General features: G+C 44.2%; 1 protein-coding gene and 1 long non-coding RNA gene across 10 annotated transcripts; one reads left to right on the top strand and one right to left on the bottom strand.

The window, feature by feature from the left end:
* Nucleotides 1–789: 789 nt before the first annotated feature.
* On the bottom strand, nt 790–17,204 carry RAB5B (RAB5B, member RAS oncogene family). 9 transcript variants are annotated; one of them, XM_081595223.1, is made up of 7 exons: nt 17,166–17,204; nt 15,867–15,925; nt 5,385–5,646; nt 4,154–4,275; nt 3,761–3,883; nt 3,116–3,209; nt 790–2,797 (listed from the first exon to the last, which is right to left on the bottom strand). In XM_081595223.1, the coding sequence occupies exons 3-7, from the start codon at nt 5,545–5,547 to the stop codon at nt 2,682–2,684; spliced, it is 618 nt and encodes a 205-aa protein (XP_081451349.1). In that variant the 5' UTR covers nt 5,548–5,646; nt 15,867–15,925; nt 17,166–17,204; the 3' UTR covers nt 790–2,681. The 9 variants fall into 9 exon arrangements, with proteins under 9 accessions (XP_081451349.1, XP_081451341.1, XP_081451346.1 ...); XM_081595215.1 differs by having other exon boundaries at nt 4,154–4,305; XM_081595220.1 differs by having other exon boundaries at nt 4,154–4,305; nt 15,867–16,051.
* Nucleotides 16,004–17,546, top strand: LOC145546915 (uncharacterized). The gene is made up of 2 exons (XR_014083393.1): nt 16,004–16,178; nt 16,261–17,546. It is a non-coding gene; the product is annotated as an uncharacterized LOC145546915 (long non-coding RNA).
* Nucleotides 17,547–18,174: the final 628 nt, after the last annotated feature.

Consider the following 18,174-nt stretch of genomic DNA (forward strand, 5'->3'; position numbering starts at 1 on the left):
AGAATTGGACACGATTGAAACGACTTAGCACGTACATACACACGCACACATGCATGCATGCACCAAGATGCAAAGGAAGGTGTGTTTCTGGTTCAGTAAAACATTACTGGGTTGCCCTTGCAAATTTCTAGTATCAGAGAAATAGCAAAAAAAAAAAAAAAGAAGAAGCAACACTCCAATACACCTTTTTTTCTCCTTTTTTACTTACATTAAATACATCGGTAAATCAGCAGTCGCATTCTGTTACCACGATTGTTATGTTGGGAGAGGAAGAAATGGGGAAAAAGGCAAATGCTTTCTTAAAAGGCCAGAAAAAAAAAAAGGATACCCCCCCTTAAAAAAAAAAAAACTGACCAGAAGAAAAAAATGAAGAGCTGGGAAATAAAAACTAAGATTCCCCAAGCCCACCAGAGCTCAAAGAAAAGCAGAAGAGCTGCTAGAAAGTAGAAGGAAGGCAGCAGACAGGCCCATAAGTTAAGGCCAATCCTGTTTCTAAGGGGGGCAGTGGAGGGGAGAAGAAGCCTGGAGAAATGGTTTCCCAGCCCCAAGGCAATGAAACGTCTTCACTCCTGCTCCATGGAGAAAACTGCACAAAGAACTTCATTTCTAAGAAACTTTGAGAGCCATCCTAGTTCTTCCACTTGTAAGGATGCACTGGATGCTTTAGGGGGCTAATGGGTGCTGGGAAAAGGGGGAGAATGTGCGTTTCAGGGCCGTGGGAACTAAGGCTGCCCCTGGGAAAGGAAGGGAATTGAGGCGTAAGTGGAAGAACCTAAGCTCAGTCCTTCAGAATCTCGGCGTCATTTATTTCTCAGCTGCTCTGGGACAGAAAGCAGTCTGCAAGCCCAAAGGGCAGAAAGTTCCAATTCTAGCTCACTATGGCCTCTCCTATCTTATTTTCCCCAATTTCTCCAAAATTCTAAGCTAGAACAAGAAGGAATTTAGAGTTCTCTCTTGCTTTGATGGCTTCCCAAAGACATCTTAAAATACCTGATGAGAGACGTGGAGAGAGGCTAGAGATTTAGAAAGGACCAATATCCTCTGGTGATGTGAGACAGTCGTGAGAGACCTTGAGTGCCAGTCATTCCCTGTCCACAGGAACAGATGTTATGATATGAGGGGGCCACAGGTAGACCTCTGTGGTACAACTCCCTAGTGGTATGTGGATTAAACCACTGGTTGCATGGGGGATGGGTTTGGGGCGGTAAGCATGGCAAACTGAAGATACTAACAAAGGAGAAAAGAAATCGGGCTTGATGGGAGGTAGGGGGGCAGAACAGACTGTACAGTGGGAATAAAGATCATACCTATTTACAGGGAAGTAGAAAAGATACGGTAATGGGTGGATCAAATTGAATGGGAACCCTGGAAAAGCACAGAAAACGCCTCCCTCTGGCTGGACTCTTCTTCACTCCCCTATAGTGAGTGGCCCTATGCTATCCTGAGACTGCTCTCCAGTTGCTCAGTTAATTTCCCAGGAAAGGTAAACCTACAGCCAAGAGTTAGGTTGGCAAGAATATAGGTGAAGTAAGAATCAGAGTTAGAGGAAGCTAGCAGTGGAGACTGGGCTTGACTAGCTGCCACCAGTACTGTTCTCTGCAGCCCCTCCTCAAATCTCATATACACCTTGGATTCCACTAATTAAAAAGAGGGCAAGTAAATCAACCAAACCGCCCTTTAAACATGTATCACAACTGAACTACCATCAATTAAAGTGCAAACTGCAGGGGGATATGGTGGCTGGGGCTGAGGCCATCTGAAGGCCAGAGAGAAAAAAATGCCTAAGTCAGAGGATGGGTATCAGAAACTGGTCCCTCCTCCATTTAGATCACAGCAGAGCCAAAGAGGCAGGCAACCAGTGAAGATTCTTTGGAGGACTCTGGGGTCCAGAATCTCCCCCATTATGGGGGAGAAGCTACCTAAAAAGCTGGGTGAGGGGAAAATAGGCCTTGGAAGAGTTCATGAGCCACATATGACACTGCCTCTCCACCCCTTCCACTTCTGCCCAGTCAGCCAATAGCAAGACTCCAACCTGGTGCCCGGGAGCTGGCTGTCCCATTCCCACCTCTACCTAGAAAAACCCTCCACAAGGCCAACTCATGGACGCTGCAGTGCTTTCAAATATGAGAAACTCCAACCAAACAAAACAAAAAGGCAATGTTTCCTTACTCCCCCCCTGCTCTGAGCCTTACTTTCCCCCAAGGCCCTTAATGTGACAGAACTGGAAACCTTCCTCAGTTCCTGGGTTCACCACCTTCTCCATCCTGGGAAGAGGAGGAAAAGGAGATCAAGAACAGAGATTGACCAAAAGCAGAATGAGAAGGGGCAAGAGATGGGAAAAAAAAAAGTTTTCTGAAAAAATGGGCAGGAGGAGGAGGAAAGATGAGTAGGTCACTGTCTTGCACCTATAATACAAAGTGAAGAAAGTTTGTTTTGGAAGATAAGTCCTGGGGGATCTGACCCCCAAGCCCCAGAGTAGGGGTAGGAGGCCAGTGGCAACAGCTGCCTGGTGTTGTTGCTGAAGCGTTAAAAAGTGCCATGACGGAGCTGTCAAGAGGCAGCCCTTGGGAGCCAGGGCTCAGTGTGCTGTTACCGTAGGGGCTGTGTGCTGAGGGGTGGGGATGGAGGTTATTTCTTAGCTCTCGTGCTAGCTCCATACTTGTTTGCTGCTAGCCACCCCCTCAGTTGCTACAACACTGGCTCTTGTTCTGCTGGGACTGCTCGTGAAGATCCACACCCCGGCTTCGGCCTGCTGCACCCCCCAGATTCTGGGGTTCACTCTTTGGCAACTTCTTAGCTAGAGATAAAAACAGAAGGGAACAAAGTATGGTAGATTTTACTCATCTCCCCAAAAAAAGACTATTGGGGGAAAGGGGAAATGTGAGATACTAAAAGAATGTTCTGAAGAGGGGAGGGTTCATTGCAAACGACACTGAAGATGAGGGGGCTCAAGCTGCAACCAAAGGATGGAGGTCACGATGGAAAGTTACGGTATTTCCACACCTAAAGTTTTCATAAGGGGAGACACTCCCATTTATCCTTATGACCTGGGTTAGTGATCTTGCCTAGAGGCAAGGGAAAAACGACAGAAGACCTCAGGCTGCTCTGACCTTACCTATTGCCAGGAAGAGATCGTTCACGTTCATAGCTGTCTTGGCTGAAGTCTCCATAAACAATAAGCTGTTGTCATCTGCATACGCCTGGGCCTCCTGCAAGGGGTGGGGTGTACTGGTACTCAGACTGTAGGGCAGGGACAAGTACTGCCTTTCCACTCCCATGTAGCACTGGAGCTAGGCAACATCCTAGGTTCCCTCCCCTCTGAGCCAGCTGGTCCTGGACCCATAATTTGGTGATGACTCCCTCAAGGGATAACCCATGGTCTCCACCACTTAATCCAACAAACAGATGTCAGGAAACTTAATTACAGGGAAGGTGGTAAGTTGGTTAGGGGCTTTTGGGTTCTGACACTTGAGTCCCTTACCTCAAATTCAATTGCTCCCTCCTTCCTCTTTTCACACTGGTACCCCCACAGCTGGTACTGGTACTCCCCTACCCCTCTGCTCTGGAATTTTCTTCTGACTCCTCTAAAATCTCCTGGCTGGCATTAGGGTCACAGTGCTGCTGTATTTAACTTGGTGCAGAACTGGGGAATGAGATGATGAATGTCCTCAGATGAGGTTTTCAGAGAGGGCAGGTTTGGAAAAAAGAGGTCCCAAGCATAGAGGGAGTGTGTCAGAGAGGGACTCGGTGGCCATCTTACTTCATACTCCACCATGCGCTTGTTGGCCAGGTCGGCTTTGTTCCCTGCCAGGGCAATAACGATGCTAGGACTGGCCTGTCGCTGTAGTTCTTTTACCCATGTCTTCGCTCGGGCGAAGGTTTCCTGGGAAAACACAAGGATGAGAGTGGGTAGGCTGGAATGACTGCCAATCTAGGGCTATCACCTTCAGAGTCCAATCTCAAAACTCACCTCTTCTAAGCAGCCTTTACTCATTGAAACCATCTGTTTCTGGTAATTCATTACCTCTGTCTTCTCAACACTTGGAAGTGTAATTTGTATTCTTATTTTTCTATTTCAAGAACCGGTTTTCTCTCCCCCACCTAATTTATTTCCTATAAATAAAAGCATGGACAATCTTCTCAGCCCACTTACCTGATTAGTAATGTCATAAACCACAATGGCAGCTTGGGCACCTCTGTAGTACATGGGGGCCAAGCTATGGTATCGCTCCTGCCCAGCTGTGTCCCAGATCTCAAACTTGACTGTCGTGTCATCTAGACAAACAGACTGGGTGAGGAAGGCCGCTATGAATGAGAGAACAGAGGAGAAGCTGGTGTAAGTGGGAGAATGCACTGGAACATCCCACCCTCCTTCAAAATATCTCCACTGTCAGTCTAAGACCAGTCACTACCCAGGCCGTTCAGCTACAGGAAAGGTTTAGCATTCTCCTTCTTATACTCTGGAAAGGTTTAGCATTTTCCTTCGGGTCTTAGCACCAGAATTAAGCCTCCTCTTGGCTAAATCCTTCCTGCCAGAAGTCTTTCCAGCTAAGGAATGGGGGCACCATGGTAAACTCTGAGGGCTAGAAAGAACCAGCTTTAATACCAGAGTCTTCTAACCAAAATAGATTAAGAGATAATGAGAGACAATAAGCTTCAGATAAAAGTCACATCAAGAACTGATTAGAAGATTTTAAAGCCTGATGTGAGGTCCCACCATTATATTATTTGGCTGTTACTTTTTTATTTATTACTTCTGCTGGTCTAAGAATGCATTTCCAAGGTAAGTAATAAAAGTGGGGAAGGAGAAATATGGGGAGTTCTCATATTGAATTAGCACTCTATTTCGGGATACTGGCATAGAGAAGGTAGCCAAGGTAAGAAAGGCAAATTTATGTTTTGTATTTAGTTCCAGATGTGTGCATCAAAGATCATCTAAGGAGCTTTCCCAAACATACACATCTATACTGCCACCAATCTCACCCTCCTTCCAAAACTAATCAGCCAATCTGAGGTAGGGCCCAGCATGCTCCCCAGGAGTTTCAGATGTACACCTTTGATTATGAGCCACTGCCCCAAATCAACCCTGCTCAAAATGACCTTCAACTGAACTTCACTGGTATTAAGATGAGAGCAGGAAGAGGAAAATAGTCTGAGATTTTTTTAAAAAGTGGTTTTTTTTGTGCTCAAAGGCCAACCTTTCTAACTTTCTTCTAGGAAGAGGATGAACAGAGACCTGTTTTGGGGCATTATGGCAATTTTTTTGTTTCATAAAAGATTTCCATTTCAGGGAGCTAAGAGGGCCAGCGGCAAAATCAGATCCCTAGATTTCCCTTCAATAGCCCCTCTAAACACTAAATCTCTTCTCTCCCTGAAGTACTTACCTCCAATGGTGCTCTCCTGGTACTCGTGGAACTGCCCTTTGACAAAACGTAATACCAGGCTAGATTTCCCCACTGCGGATTCACCCAGCAGGACCAATTTGAACTGGCATATTTTGCTGGCCTGGGGCTGCCCATTGGGCCTGGCTGTGCTTCTGCTAGTCATGGCTAGATAATCAGAGTGGGAAAGGGTGGAGGGAGGGGGATGCCACAAAGCGGCAGAGGGGGGAGGGGGAGGGGAGGGGACGTCCAGGCTTCAACAGTTCTGCAAGGAAAAAAGTGGGTAAAATTAAACACAGGGCCATGACAATGGCAATCAGTTTTTAAGAGAAAGGACAGAATCTCTTCATTTCTTTGCTCCAATAAGGACTTAAGTCTTATAATCACCCACCATTAAAAGCTTACACCACTGAGAGGGTCCCAGGCACCTGGCACTCAGTGGTAAGAGTGGGGATCAAGAAAATAAGAATAGCATTTAAAGTAGAGTGTGCTGCAATGGAGAGACTGAAAACCGTGTGAGAGTAGTTGTTAATCTCCCAATCATTCCCCACCAGGTCTTCAAAGAATAGCAAATCAATCAACTTTTAGTTGGCCTAAAGAACACTCAGGTCCACCCAAAAGTACCCCAGATCCCTACTATCTCTTTGGTGTCCTGGTGCTGTCCTTTTCTTACCCCCTCTTTTTTCTAGCCTTCAAAATGAGAAATTCACTCTAGGGGTGTAGGTAACAGTCATCCCTCTGAAGAGCAGAGGGATAGCTTATGGTTCTATATCCTTCATATATGACCATTTCTGAAAACTGACATTTCTGAAAATCAAACCAGGATCCAATTACCAGAAAAATCTATCCTTTCTCATTTCTGCTCAAAGGTAACAGAGAAACAGACTACATTCAGTGTTAACTCTTTCCCTTTGCTTCTGCCACCACTCTGAGTCTGAAAATCTATCAAGTCTGAGTCAGTAGGCTTGATTTACTCTCAACTTGCAGCTCTCTTCTTGGTGCCTAGGGATTAGATTACTCTCCACACTAAAAAGGCCTAACAGCTGTAGCCCTCCAAATCAGAGGCAGAGAAAGAAGGTGTACCTTCTAAACACATGCAGGAATCTCCAGAAGATGGCACAGGGATTAAGTCTTCAAGTAATAAATACTTGATGAAAGAGTATAACTTAGCCACCTTCTCTACCTTCTAAGTGGCTAGGAAAGCTGGTGGTGCAGAGGAGACAGAGAGAGAGAAGTTGGGACTTTGAGTGTCCAATCATCCAAACCTGAATGTATTTCATCATCCTGACTCTGAGGGGAAAAGAACTATGAGATTCAAAGAAGCGTTAGCATGATCAGAACATGCAAAACCACCTCACCCCAAAACTAAGCACTGCTTGGATTGTACTTTGCTGGTTCAAATTGATGTTCCCCTTCTCCAAGATTGATTCTAGTGACTCCATAAACATCATACTCTGTGACATATCTAGTGAAAAAAATGATTGCTTTGGGATCAAATCAGGGTTAAAAATATCTGCAGTATTAGTAAAGATGGAAAGGACAGAAAAGCCATAAAGGAAGAAGCATAGAGGAACAAAAGCTGTGGAGTCCAATTCATTGGATTCATTTTAGTTCCACTTACTAGCTATGAACTTTTGGACAAATTACTAAATCTACCTGTGCATTTGTTTCCTCATCTGTAAAATGGGATAACAGTCTATGAGCACCTACTTCAAAAGGTGTTGTGAGGACTAAATGCAATAATACATATAGAGAACATAAATATTTGACAAAAGGTACTATATCAATGAATATTAAGCTACTAATCATTAATGACTATAATTATAAATATAATTACTAATTAATCAAAATTCTCCAAGCCAGGCTTCAGCAATACGTGAACCATGAACTTCCAGACGTTCAAGCTGGTTTTAGAAAAGGCAGAGGAACCAGAGATCAAATTGCCAATATCCGCTGGATCATCGAAAAAGCAAGAGAGTTCCAGAAAAACATCTATTTCTGCTTTATTGACTATGCCAAAGCCTTTGACTGTGTGTAACACAATAAACTGTGGAAAATTCTGAAAGAGATGGGAATACCAGACCATCTGACCTGTCTCTTGAGAAACCTGTATGCAGGTCAGGAAGCAACAGTTAGAACTGGACATGGAACAACAGACTGGTTCCAAACAGGAAAAGGAGTACGTCAAGGCTGTATATTGTCACCCTGCTTATTTAACTTATATGCAGAGTACATCATGAGAAATGCTGGGCTGGAAGAAACACAAGCTGGAATCAAGATTGCTGGGACAAATATCAGTAACCTCAGATATGCAGATGACACCACCCTTATGGCAGAAGGTGAAGAAGAACTAAAGAGCCTCTTGATGAAAGTGAAAGAGGAGAGTGAAAAAGTTGGCTTAAAGCTCAACGTTCGGAAAACTAAGATCATGGCATCCGGTCCCATAACTTCATGGGAAATAGATGGGGAAACAGTGGAAACAGTGTCAGACTTTATTTTTTGGGGCTCCAAAATCACTGCTGATGGTGATTGCAGCCATGAAATTAAAAGACACTTAATCCTTGGAAGGAAGGTTATGGCCAACCTAGATAGCATATTTAAAAGCAGAGACATTACTTTGCCAACAAAAGTCCGTCTAGTCAAGGCTATGGTTTTTCCAGTGGTCACGTATGGATGTGAGAGTTGGACGGTGAAGAAATCTGGGCGCCGCAGAATCGATGCTTTTGAACTGTTGTGTTGGAGAAGACTCTTGAGAGTCCCTTGGACTGCAAGGAGATCCAACCAGTCCATCCTAAAGGAGATCAATCCTGGGTGTTCATTGGAAGGACTGATGTTGAAGCTGAAACTCCAATACTTTGGCAACCTCATGCGAAGAGTTGACTCATTGGAAAAGACCCTAATGCTGGGTAGGATTGGGGGCAGGAGGAGAAGGGGACGACAGAGGATGAGATGGTTGGATGGCATCACTGACTCGATGGACATGGGTTTAGGTAGACTCCGGGAGTTGGTGATGGACAGAGAGGCCTGGCGTGCTGCAATTCATGGGGTCGCAAAGAGTCAGACACGACTGAGCGACTGAACTGAATCATTATTAATATGACATCAAGAAAATTTCTCTTCCTGAGCCTTACCTTCTACCTTTATTAAATGGAAAAAATACCTATCTTATAGAATAGCCCTAAAGATTAAGTGAAAGATGTGTTTAATATAGTGCTAATAAACAGTAAGACAGATATTATTTAGTGGCCATGATTCACAGAAATAATCAATTTAATATATTAAAGGACATCTCAATATTAGTTGTTATCAACATAATCCTAAAGTTCAGTTCAGTCGCTCAGTCGTGTCCGACTCTTTGCGACCCCATGAATTGCAGCATGCCAGGCCTCCCTGTCCATCACCAACTCCCGGAGTCCACCCAAACCCATGTCCATCGAGTCAGTGATGCCATCCAACCATCTCATCCTCTGTTGTCCCCTTCTCTTCTTGCCCCCAATCCGTCCCAGCATCAGGGTCTTTTCCAATGAGTCAACCCTTCGCATGAGGTGGCCAAAGTATTGGAGTTTCAGCTTCAACATCAGACCTTCCAATGAACACTCAGGATTGATCTCTTTTAGGATGGATTGATTGGATCTCCTTGCAGTCCAAGGGACTCTCAAGAGTCTTCTCCAACACCACAGTTCAAAAGCATCAATTCTTCGGTGCTCAGCTTTCTTCACCATCCAATCCTAAAGAGCAGCCATTATATGAAGGAGGTAGAGAAAAAAAAAAAAGTGTAAGAGGAAGTTAACAGAGAAATGAGACAGAAAGTGGAAAACCCAGAAAAGTCTCAGCATAGACTAGATTAAGACAGAGGACTGTATAAAATTACTCTGACCCTACTGGGTATTTTGTAGTCCCCTAGGTCAATGAGTCTTAGGAATTCAGATATACATATGCCACTTTGTGATGAACTTTTCACTGGTCTATGATGAAATGTTAAAATAAAAATGATACAGCAAGTTTTTCACAAAGCTAAATTTATTCAATTTAAGAGTATCCTTTATAACATCCGTTATAATTGATCCTTTAGTATCAATTTTCTCTCAAAGGTAAATATGTATTTATTCCATGGATAAGCCTCTAAGACCTATAGTTCAATTTTAAAAAAAAGCAAAACACTCGGCTGATTCTATTTCTAAAAAAACAAAGCAAAATTCTACAAAGAAAAAGGTATGGAAAGATATATGCTCATCTGTTAACAGTGGTTACTCCCTCTAGGGAAACCGAGACTAAGGAAAATGGTATGTAAAGAACTCAGGTATTTTCATTCTACATAAATCTTTCTTTTATTAACAGGAAATATATATTTACAGTTTCCTACATAACTTTTTTAAAAAATGCTTTTTTAAAAAATAAATAATGGTGTTGCTAGTCAGTAGTAAGCTTTCTAAATATACTTATGTGGAAAAAGAGAACTCTTAAATTTAATTTGTCTGTAAAATCCAAAATTCTGGGAACCAGTACTGCAAGAATCAGTATTAATTAGCTTCTTAACTACTAGTCACAGCTCTTTATCTCTTTTCATCCTCAAACCTTTAGAGCAGTGTTTTTATGCTGTAAGCCAGTAGTGATCTTGAAATCACTTGGTGGATCATGATCAGTATATTAAAAAAAAAAAGAAAAAAATTATCATGCGCATGCAAATAATAAAGATGAGAATCATTTTGTGAAAATGCTTCACTTGTAGTTGTATGTACACACACTGAATTTTGATGTAAAAAACCTTTTTTAATAAGCCATGATCAAAAAAAAAAAAAAGGTTTAACAAACACTGCTTTGGAGAGGCTTGTCACTGAAAGACAGGTTAGTAGGAAATCTAGTCTCTGGCTGGCCTACAAAAGCACTTCCAGGTGAAATTAAGATGAAGGCCGAATATAGCTCTCCAGGGGTCAGAGGTTTTCCAATCCTGCTATTTTCCAATCCTGCTACTAAAGTTATAGAGCAATTATGAAAATGGAATGCTAAAGTCAACAGAGGCAGTCCTGCGCAGTGGTAAGGGCTCTAGAATCAGGCAAGCCTTAGTTTTATTCTCTGCTTTGTCAATTAACCCACTGTGATCCTAGGCCACTCACCCCCTTTACCTTTCTGAGCTTCAGCTTCCTTATCTATGAGGATCTAGGGATGGAGTAGGAAGGATAATAGGGGAAAATAGTAAAAGGCAGAATTTGAACTTAAAGTTCTGGGTACATTTAAGAAATATGTTTCTCTTATACAGTTTCTCAGCACCTGAGAGGATTATTTTTAAAAATATACTTATGTAATACTTCATATACATTGTTTCATAGGTAAAGAGGATAGGCCATTATAACTCTACACTTGAAAACAGAGGACATGATAGGGAGAAAAAAAAACCTATGGATGATAAGCTGATCAAGTTTCCTTTAGGTTGATACACATATACTATACTCTTATGAAACAACAGGAAAAGTAACTAGATTCTTTGACTTACTCCTTCACATTTCAAAGCATGTGATCTAAGGGGCAGAACACCAAGTTAGAGTGAACTGAATTCTCATTGGCAGACACATCTTTCTAGGCCTGGGGAAAGAGTAGGAGTTGGAGAAGTGTGAAGATAGGAAACAGGTGGGAATTCCCTGGCAGTCCAGTGGTTAAGACTCCATGCTCTCACTGCCGTGGCCTGGGTTCAATCCCTGGTCAGGGACCTGCAAGTTGCATGGTGTGGCCAAGATGAAAAAAAAAACAAGGTAGGAAACAGTCACAGATACTCGAGTTGAAAAGCCCTTGGTCACTAACCCCATCAGATGGTAAGTCAAGCCAGAGTCAATGAGCAAACTTTCTTGAACTGTCAGAGATTAGTAACTACTGGGTTAGGAAAGACTCTCCCACTCCAGTGTTTCAGCTCAAGACTATGTCCTATCTTCTCTGTTCACGGTAACTGACCGGCTGCCCATCTCTGTGCCTTCATTTTTAATCCCAGCTTGTTAATAATGCAACAGCTAGACTCTAGAAAGATGAGGGGTACAGAAATGGAATAATACACATAAGATTCAATTGATTTCTCCCCTATCCTGGTGGTGATTTTTTTGGCTGACAATCGACAGTGGGCAAACGACCCATCGGAAGGCAAAAAACAAACCACAGCCAACCAGTCAGGTAGTGTAATGATTATTACCATCAAACTTGAGGCAAGAAAGGGAGGAGGAGATTTTCCTTCCCTTCAGCCCTTTCAGTTCAGATGAGAATGACTTAACTTCCCTCAGATTCCAGCTCCACAAGAATGGCTTATCAAATGACTAAGGAGGATTAAGGCTTGACTCTGTCATCAGTCCACTGGGGAAAGTGGAGGTGGAGAATGAGGGGCAAGTTCTTTAGTGTAGGTAGCTCTCCCAGCAGCACAGGAAAATATGAATAGGAAAGCTTTCTAAGGGACTTCCCTGGCAGTCCAGTGGTTAACACCCGGAGCTTTCACTGCAGGGGGGCAAGAGTTCGATCCCTGGTTGGGCAACCAAGATCCCACAAGCAGTGTGACCAAAAAAAAAAAAAAAGGGAAAGGTTGCTTAGCCTGCTGATCCCTGGGAGGGCAGGACTCCATTCCTCAGATCCCTTCCCACTTGGTAGCTTTGAGTTCCTATGTCAACTACATATGATGTGTGTGTTAGTCACTCAGTAGTGTCTGACTCTTTGTGACCCCATGGACTGTAGCCTGCTAGGCTCCTTTGTCCATGTCCATGGAATTCTCCAGGCAAGAATGAATACTGGAGTAGGTTGCCATTTCCTTTTCCAGGGGATCTTCCCAAACCAGTGATCGAACCTGGGTCTCCTGTATTGCAGGCAGATTCTTTACCGTTTGAGCCACCAGGGAAGCCCAACTACATATAATGGATGCCTCCAGAAGTCTGTCATCTATCAATAGAGACTGAGTTCCAGGTAAAGAGCCACTGGAGTCTAGCTCCCTCCCTTACGTTAGCCCTATAAATTCAGTTTTGCAGATTAGAGGCAGTTTAGAGGTCATCTAGTCCAATCTGTACTTTACAGTAAGGAAACTGAGGTAACTACAATCAACTAACTTGCCTATACAGCAAGCTATCACACAACCGATTAGTAGCAAATATCCTTCTAGCAAGTTCTCCTAGTAAGGCACTCTTGCTCCTATAATACCATTATAACACTTAAGGAAGCAGGAGATGCAGAACTCTGAACTGAAATTCAAAGAAAGTACCAGGACAGGAACAAGAGCTTAGACTGGATAGTTTCTGCCTCTATACAGTTTGGATAAATACTTCCTTTGGGACTGAAAACAAGTTAGGAAGCCCCAGGCCTTCCCTGGGAACTAGAATTTAGTCCCATATCCTTCTGATAGAAGGAATCACTTATTACTATTCTTCTCTAAAAGGTCTTGACCAACCCCTGCCAGGACAGCTGAAATAGGAGCAATTCAATGGCTGGCACTAGGGAAAGCAGTGGTAATTTCTGCAGAATTCAATGGGCCGTGGGATTAACGTGAGATTTACTGAATAGGGAAGATAGCACAGAAGCTAGTAAGTGTCTTCAACTCTCCAACTTTGTTTAGACCCCAAGTTACCAAAATCTTAAACAGAATTACACTACTTGGCTCATTGTGCTGATCCAATGTTAACCAATGAGTCACGAGCTTAAAAGAAAGTTTTTCCACTTCCTCTACCCACTCCCTTGCTGTTCAGTAGCCCCAGTCGTGTCTGACTCTGTGTAGCCTACCAGGTTTCTCTCTCTGTCCATGGGATTTCCCAGGCAAGAATACTGCAGTGAGTTGCCAGTTCCTTCTCCAATCCTCTCCCTTATATTTCCCCCAAAGCCAAAAAGCACACTTAATCTCTTATCAGCATGGTACTGCAAAGTCCCTCATATTGACCTAGGAAAGACTGGAATGCCTTTCTCCACTTTGTCTGCCTATCAAACCCCCCTAATGTATCTTTTAAGGACAAACTCAAATGTCACATTCTCTGAAATTGCGTAATTACCCTCTCACCCCAAAAGAATTCACTGGTGCTTCCTCTGGAATCCCATAGTATTAAGACTACATTCTTGGGAATTCCCTGGTGGTCCTGTGGTTAGGACTTAGGGCTTTCACTGCCTGGGCCCAGGTTCAATCTCTGGTCGGGGAACTAAGATCCCACAAGCCATGTGGCATGGTCAAAAAATAAAAAAGACTGTATTCTTATCACAACATTTACTACTTTATTTAATTGTGTCTGTCTGCTCTGCTAAACTAAGAACTTCTCAAAAAGCGTGACTATTTATGTCATTTTCAATCTCCAGAGCAAAGCACAATGTCGGGGTCCCTAGTAGGTGTTCATTAATGTCAAAGCAATCCTGCTTGCTTCCTCCATCTACTCCTCCCCTTCTGTGCCATCTGGATAGAATCTTATTTCCATTTGGGAATGTTTTTAATAGGCCAAATCTCTCTCTTGCCTGTTTGTCATCTCTCCTGGATAGAGGGCCCTCTTGAGACCCAGCCCACAAGGTACTGTTGCAACTCACATGGGCTAACTGCTTTTCCTGTCACCCGTTACTATGCCTCAGATGGCCTAATCACACCAAATATGCAGCCCTCCCACTGTAACACTGAGGCAACTGTGGTTAAAAACAAGGTTTTCTGAATCTTCAGTTAATGTTAAGTGTAAAAAAAACCTTTGGTTCAATATCTCCATTAATTCCTAAACTTAAGAAACACAAGTTTAAAAAAAGGAAAAAAAAATCACACCTCTGAAAAGGTACCCACTGCCCAACAGAAACTACAATCTGACCTAGAATCTGCACACACTTTGCTCACCTGGGTGGCTCCTTCCTCAGCTCAGTTACTGTTCAGTCAATGACTAAATCTTTCCTGAAACACTCTTTTGGGAAGTGGGAGTGTATTGTGTAGGGTTTTAAGGTATCCCTCCTCCAAGCAGGCTGTTGCATTTCCTTAATTTAAATGCACTCTCTCACACTTTGGTTACTTACCAATCTGAAATGCCGTAGGATTAGGGAGCAGGCACTTGCTTCTCATACCTATGTCCCCTCATAAGTCAAATTTATATCAGTGAGCTTAAGCAAGCAAACTGTAAAAGAGCAATCCTTGCTCCTGGGCAAAAAGAGTTAGAAGGGATGAGATATGACTTCAAGGGCAATGGGAAACTCCTCTTTTCCAAATATATTTTTGCAACTCCAGATCTATGTTTGAAATTCTATACTGATAATTTCCATTCTTTAACTCCCTCTTTAAAATTTAAAACTCTTGGAAGGATTAATACTTTAAGTGACTATTCGTTATTTACACCTTAATATGGAGCAATTTCTTGAAAGTAGGCTTTGATTAAGGGGAAGGTAGAAAAGATAAGAAGAGATGTATAGAAGAAAGGGACAAAAAAAAAAAAGGAAGGGACAGGATACCATCTGGATGCAGGAAATGGCAAAGGCTAGTGAGGATTTAGAACACATACACATCTACACAATTTTCTCTAGGAGTGGCTTTGTAGAAGAGAAAACAAAAGCTTCTGGAGGGACAACAATCAAGGTTTCCAAGGGCACTGTACAAAGGCTGGGCACATCACAGGGCTTCTAAAGCCAGTAAGGACAAATTCAATTAGTGAGGTGGTGTAAAAAAATGTCCCAGCTTTGTTGAGGTTTAGAGGAAAACCAATTTCAAAGCCAGAAAAATTTGGAAGCTTCTCATATCACTATAGAAAGACAGACACAGAGGTCCTTTAGAAGAACCATCATCTTCTTTGGGGATAATGAAGGGAGAATCACATAATTTGAACATGCAGACCATGAACCACAAGACAGAAATCTCAAATTCCTCACTTTAGCAAAGATGCCAACAACTTTCCCAAACAAAATGATTCACTTTAATGTTTCTTTCCTGCCCATAAAAGAGAAAGACGTTTTGGCCATCTATTTGGGCATTTCCTTAGGATACCTAGTGCACAAGTGGGGTGTGTGTTTGTGTAAGAATGTGAAGGGATAACCCAGAGTACAGCTCTCTGCTTGTCTGAATTTGATAAAAGCAAGACAGAATGAACTGTGAAAGGAGCACAATAAATAACAGTATCATCCCAGAAGGGAAAACTGGAAAGAAGGAGAAGCCAGAGCATGGTGGGAACATGAAAACAGAATTGCTTTTGGTGGCACATCCCCCCAAAATGAAGTAAGATTAGTCTGATCTGCTGTCTCTTATCTCTGACCTTTCTGGATGAGTGGGGTATATATGGGGGGTTTTACACTTTTTACACTTCTGTAAAACCTGAATATTTTAACGTGTACATACCACTTTCCCAGTTAAAAAGAAATGTAATTATAAAATACAGTGGTATAAAACGGAAAAAGGAGGAAGTATAATAAGGGAAAATCCAATAAGCTCCAATCTATGGGGGGAACTAAGGAGGTCAGTAGACTGTTCAAAATATATGGGAGGAAGGGACCTCTGGGTCTTAGAAATCCATCTTCCTTTTCTCTACTCACCTCCTTCCCCGAGTGCCTCTGTTTGACCCAGCTTTCTAATAGCTCAGAAACCCCGGCTCCTGAAGAAGTAGACAAAGAACGGGTGATGCCAACCTTCTGGAATGGAATTTCTCTCTTCCCCAAATCCCTTCCTCTGTGATATCACCTCGTATTTCCAGGCTTGATTCCGCATAATCATTACCTGCCTGGGAAATACCCAAGTCTAAATGCCACAAAAGTTTCACCAACTATGGTCAGAAGATCTTTGGATGGTTGGGGATACCTAAGCCCATTTCTAGAGCAGAAAATGAATCACCGATTCCCCACTTCCAGGTTAGAGATATGGTCTCCGATATAGACCACATTATTAAGCAGGAAAGAAACGAACAAACATCCCCCAAATCCGATTTCTTAGCTTTTTCACAGGACATGAAACAGGAGGTAAGAAGAAACACCGAGACTGCAGCCTAAACCAGCTTGAGGCCAAGGAAGAGAGTAGGGGCTGAGTTGGGAACTGCCAACAGTCACAGAAAAAAACCAATCTGTCTTCATTGTTTACCCTGAGAGTACCAGAAAACTTCAACTTGCCACATCTTCACACCAATGGGAACAAAAGCGCGAGTACTCGCAAAACCCAAAGCCCCAACCCACCCTTCAGCATTCCCAGAAGCTCCCATCACTGATTCGTGGCCCTGCTTCCACTAGTCTGGCTACCTGAGTCTTCTAGATTAGGAAAGCTTTCTTCGCTTGTGTCAGTTCTCCCACACTGAGCCCAAATCCCTCTCGGCTGAACTCTGGGGCACCCTAGTTATTTTTATAATAGTCACTTTGCCTGAAAAGAATGCCTCTTACCCAGTTAAGAGCCTTTCCCTCACCCTTCCAATGAGACCTCTCGAGAGTCCCGCCCCGGTTCCCCTCGGGGCCTGGGCGTCGGGTTTGACCCCTCCTCACCTCCCAGCGAATGGACTTACCTCACCCGCCGCCCAGTCCCTTTCCCCCAGCTCCTCCCTCTTCGGCGCCGCTCAATGAGGCCTGCCCCTGCCCGCACGCAAGTCCCGGGCCTCCCGCGCCGGCCCCCAAGCCCAGCCGCCAACACCTCCCGGCCGCCTCCCCGACTCACCAACTTCGGGCTCCCAGCCCGCCCGGCCCCCTCCTCAGCGCCCCCATTAGGCCTGCCGGGGCCTGGTCCCCTTCTCCCCTCTCCGGTGGGCCATTCTAACCCCTCGCGGAGGCCCAGACCCGCCTCTGCCCTCAGGCCAGGCCGCTTTCCTCTCCGGGGCGCCTCCGCCCCTGCCCTTGCGGGCTCCATCAGCCCGGTACCTGGGGCTCCGTCTCCCCCGTCGGGCCCAAGCCTGTGTCGAACAGACAAACAGCTGCAGCTCAACCAAACCCTCCTGCCCCTCCTCCTCCTCCTCGCCCTGGGGCGGGGCCCCAGCCAATTGCACGACTACCCGCCTACCATCAAGGGTGGGCTCTCTGCGTGCAATCCGCCAATCCTCTGAAGAAAGGCGGGTCTCTTTCGGCGCTGTCACCAACGAGTACGAGCAAAGGACTTGATAGGCGAGACCCCAGACCAATACAGTGAGGGAAACCTTGAAGATGGACGAGGTGAGGAGCCACTAAAGGGCGAGCTCCTCAAGGTAGGGGGCGGTACCCCGTCGACAGGCGTATACTTTAACCAATAAAATCTCGATACCCTCATGACCCCGCCTTTTAACTCATAAACATCTAATCAGGTGAGCGATGGAGGCGGGTCAAAGTGAAACTTCAACCAGTACTGCGAAAAGTCGGAACTTGAATGGCAGGCAAGGCGGGGTTGAAAGAGGCCTTAGGAACGCCGCTACTGACCTTCGCCCCTCCCCCGGGGTTTGGCGGGGCTGCCTCCAGCGCCCCGCCTTCGATGACAAATTCGCCGGCGTGAAGGCAAATACCTCTCCTAAGGACCCGGAGCCTGGGAATTTAAGCAGCCTTCACGTCGGTGCTTCCTTTTAGTTGGGGCCTCAGAGCCCAGGAATTTCGGGGGTGGCCCGCGGGGAGTCTGAAATGTTTTCTGGTGAGCTGAGACAGTGGCAGCTTCAAGAACTGGTAGTTTGGGGAGGCTTTAGCCCCTTTACAATAATTTTCATACAGACGGTTGATATATTCGGAATCATATGTAAATGTGAATAAGTATATTTGAAAAACTTTGATGTTTGTGATATGCAAAAAAAAAAAAAGAAAAGAAACATTGGGAAACGCAGCGTCAATGCGAATTCCCTTGGAGCCCACTTCCAACGTAGTGCTGCTCCTGAGCCCGAACTAACATTGCAAATCTCGAACTAGAGCCTTG

Source organism: Giraffa tippelskirchi, chromosome 4, assembly GCF_054371585.1.
Source record: "Giraffa tippelskirchi isolate mGirTip1 chromosome 4, T2T-mGirTip1v1.2.pri, whole genome shotgun sequence".
Taxonomy (NCBI): Eukaryota; Metazoa; Chordata; class Mammalia; order Artiodactyla; family Giraffidae; genus Giraffa; species Giraffa tippelskirchi.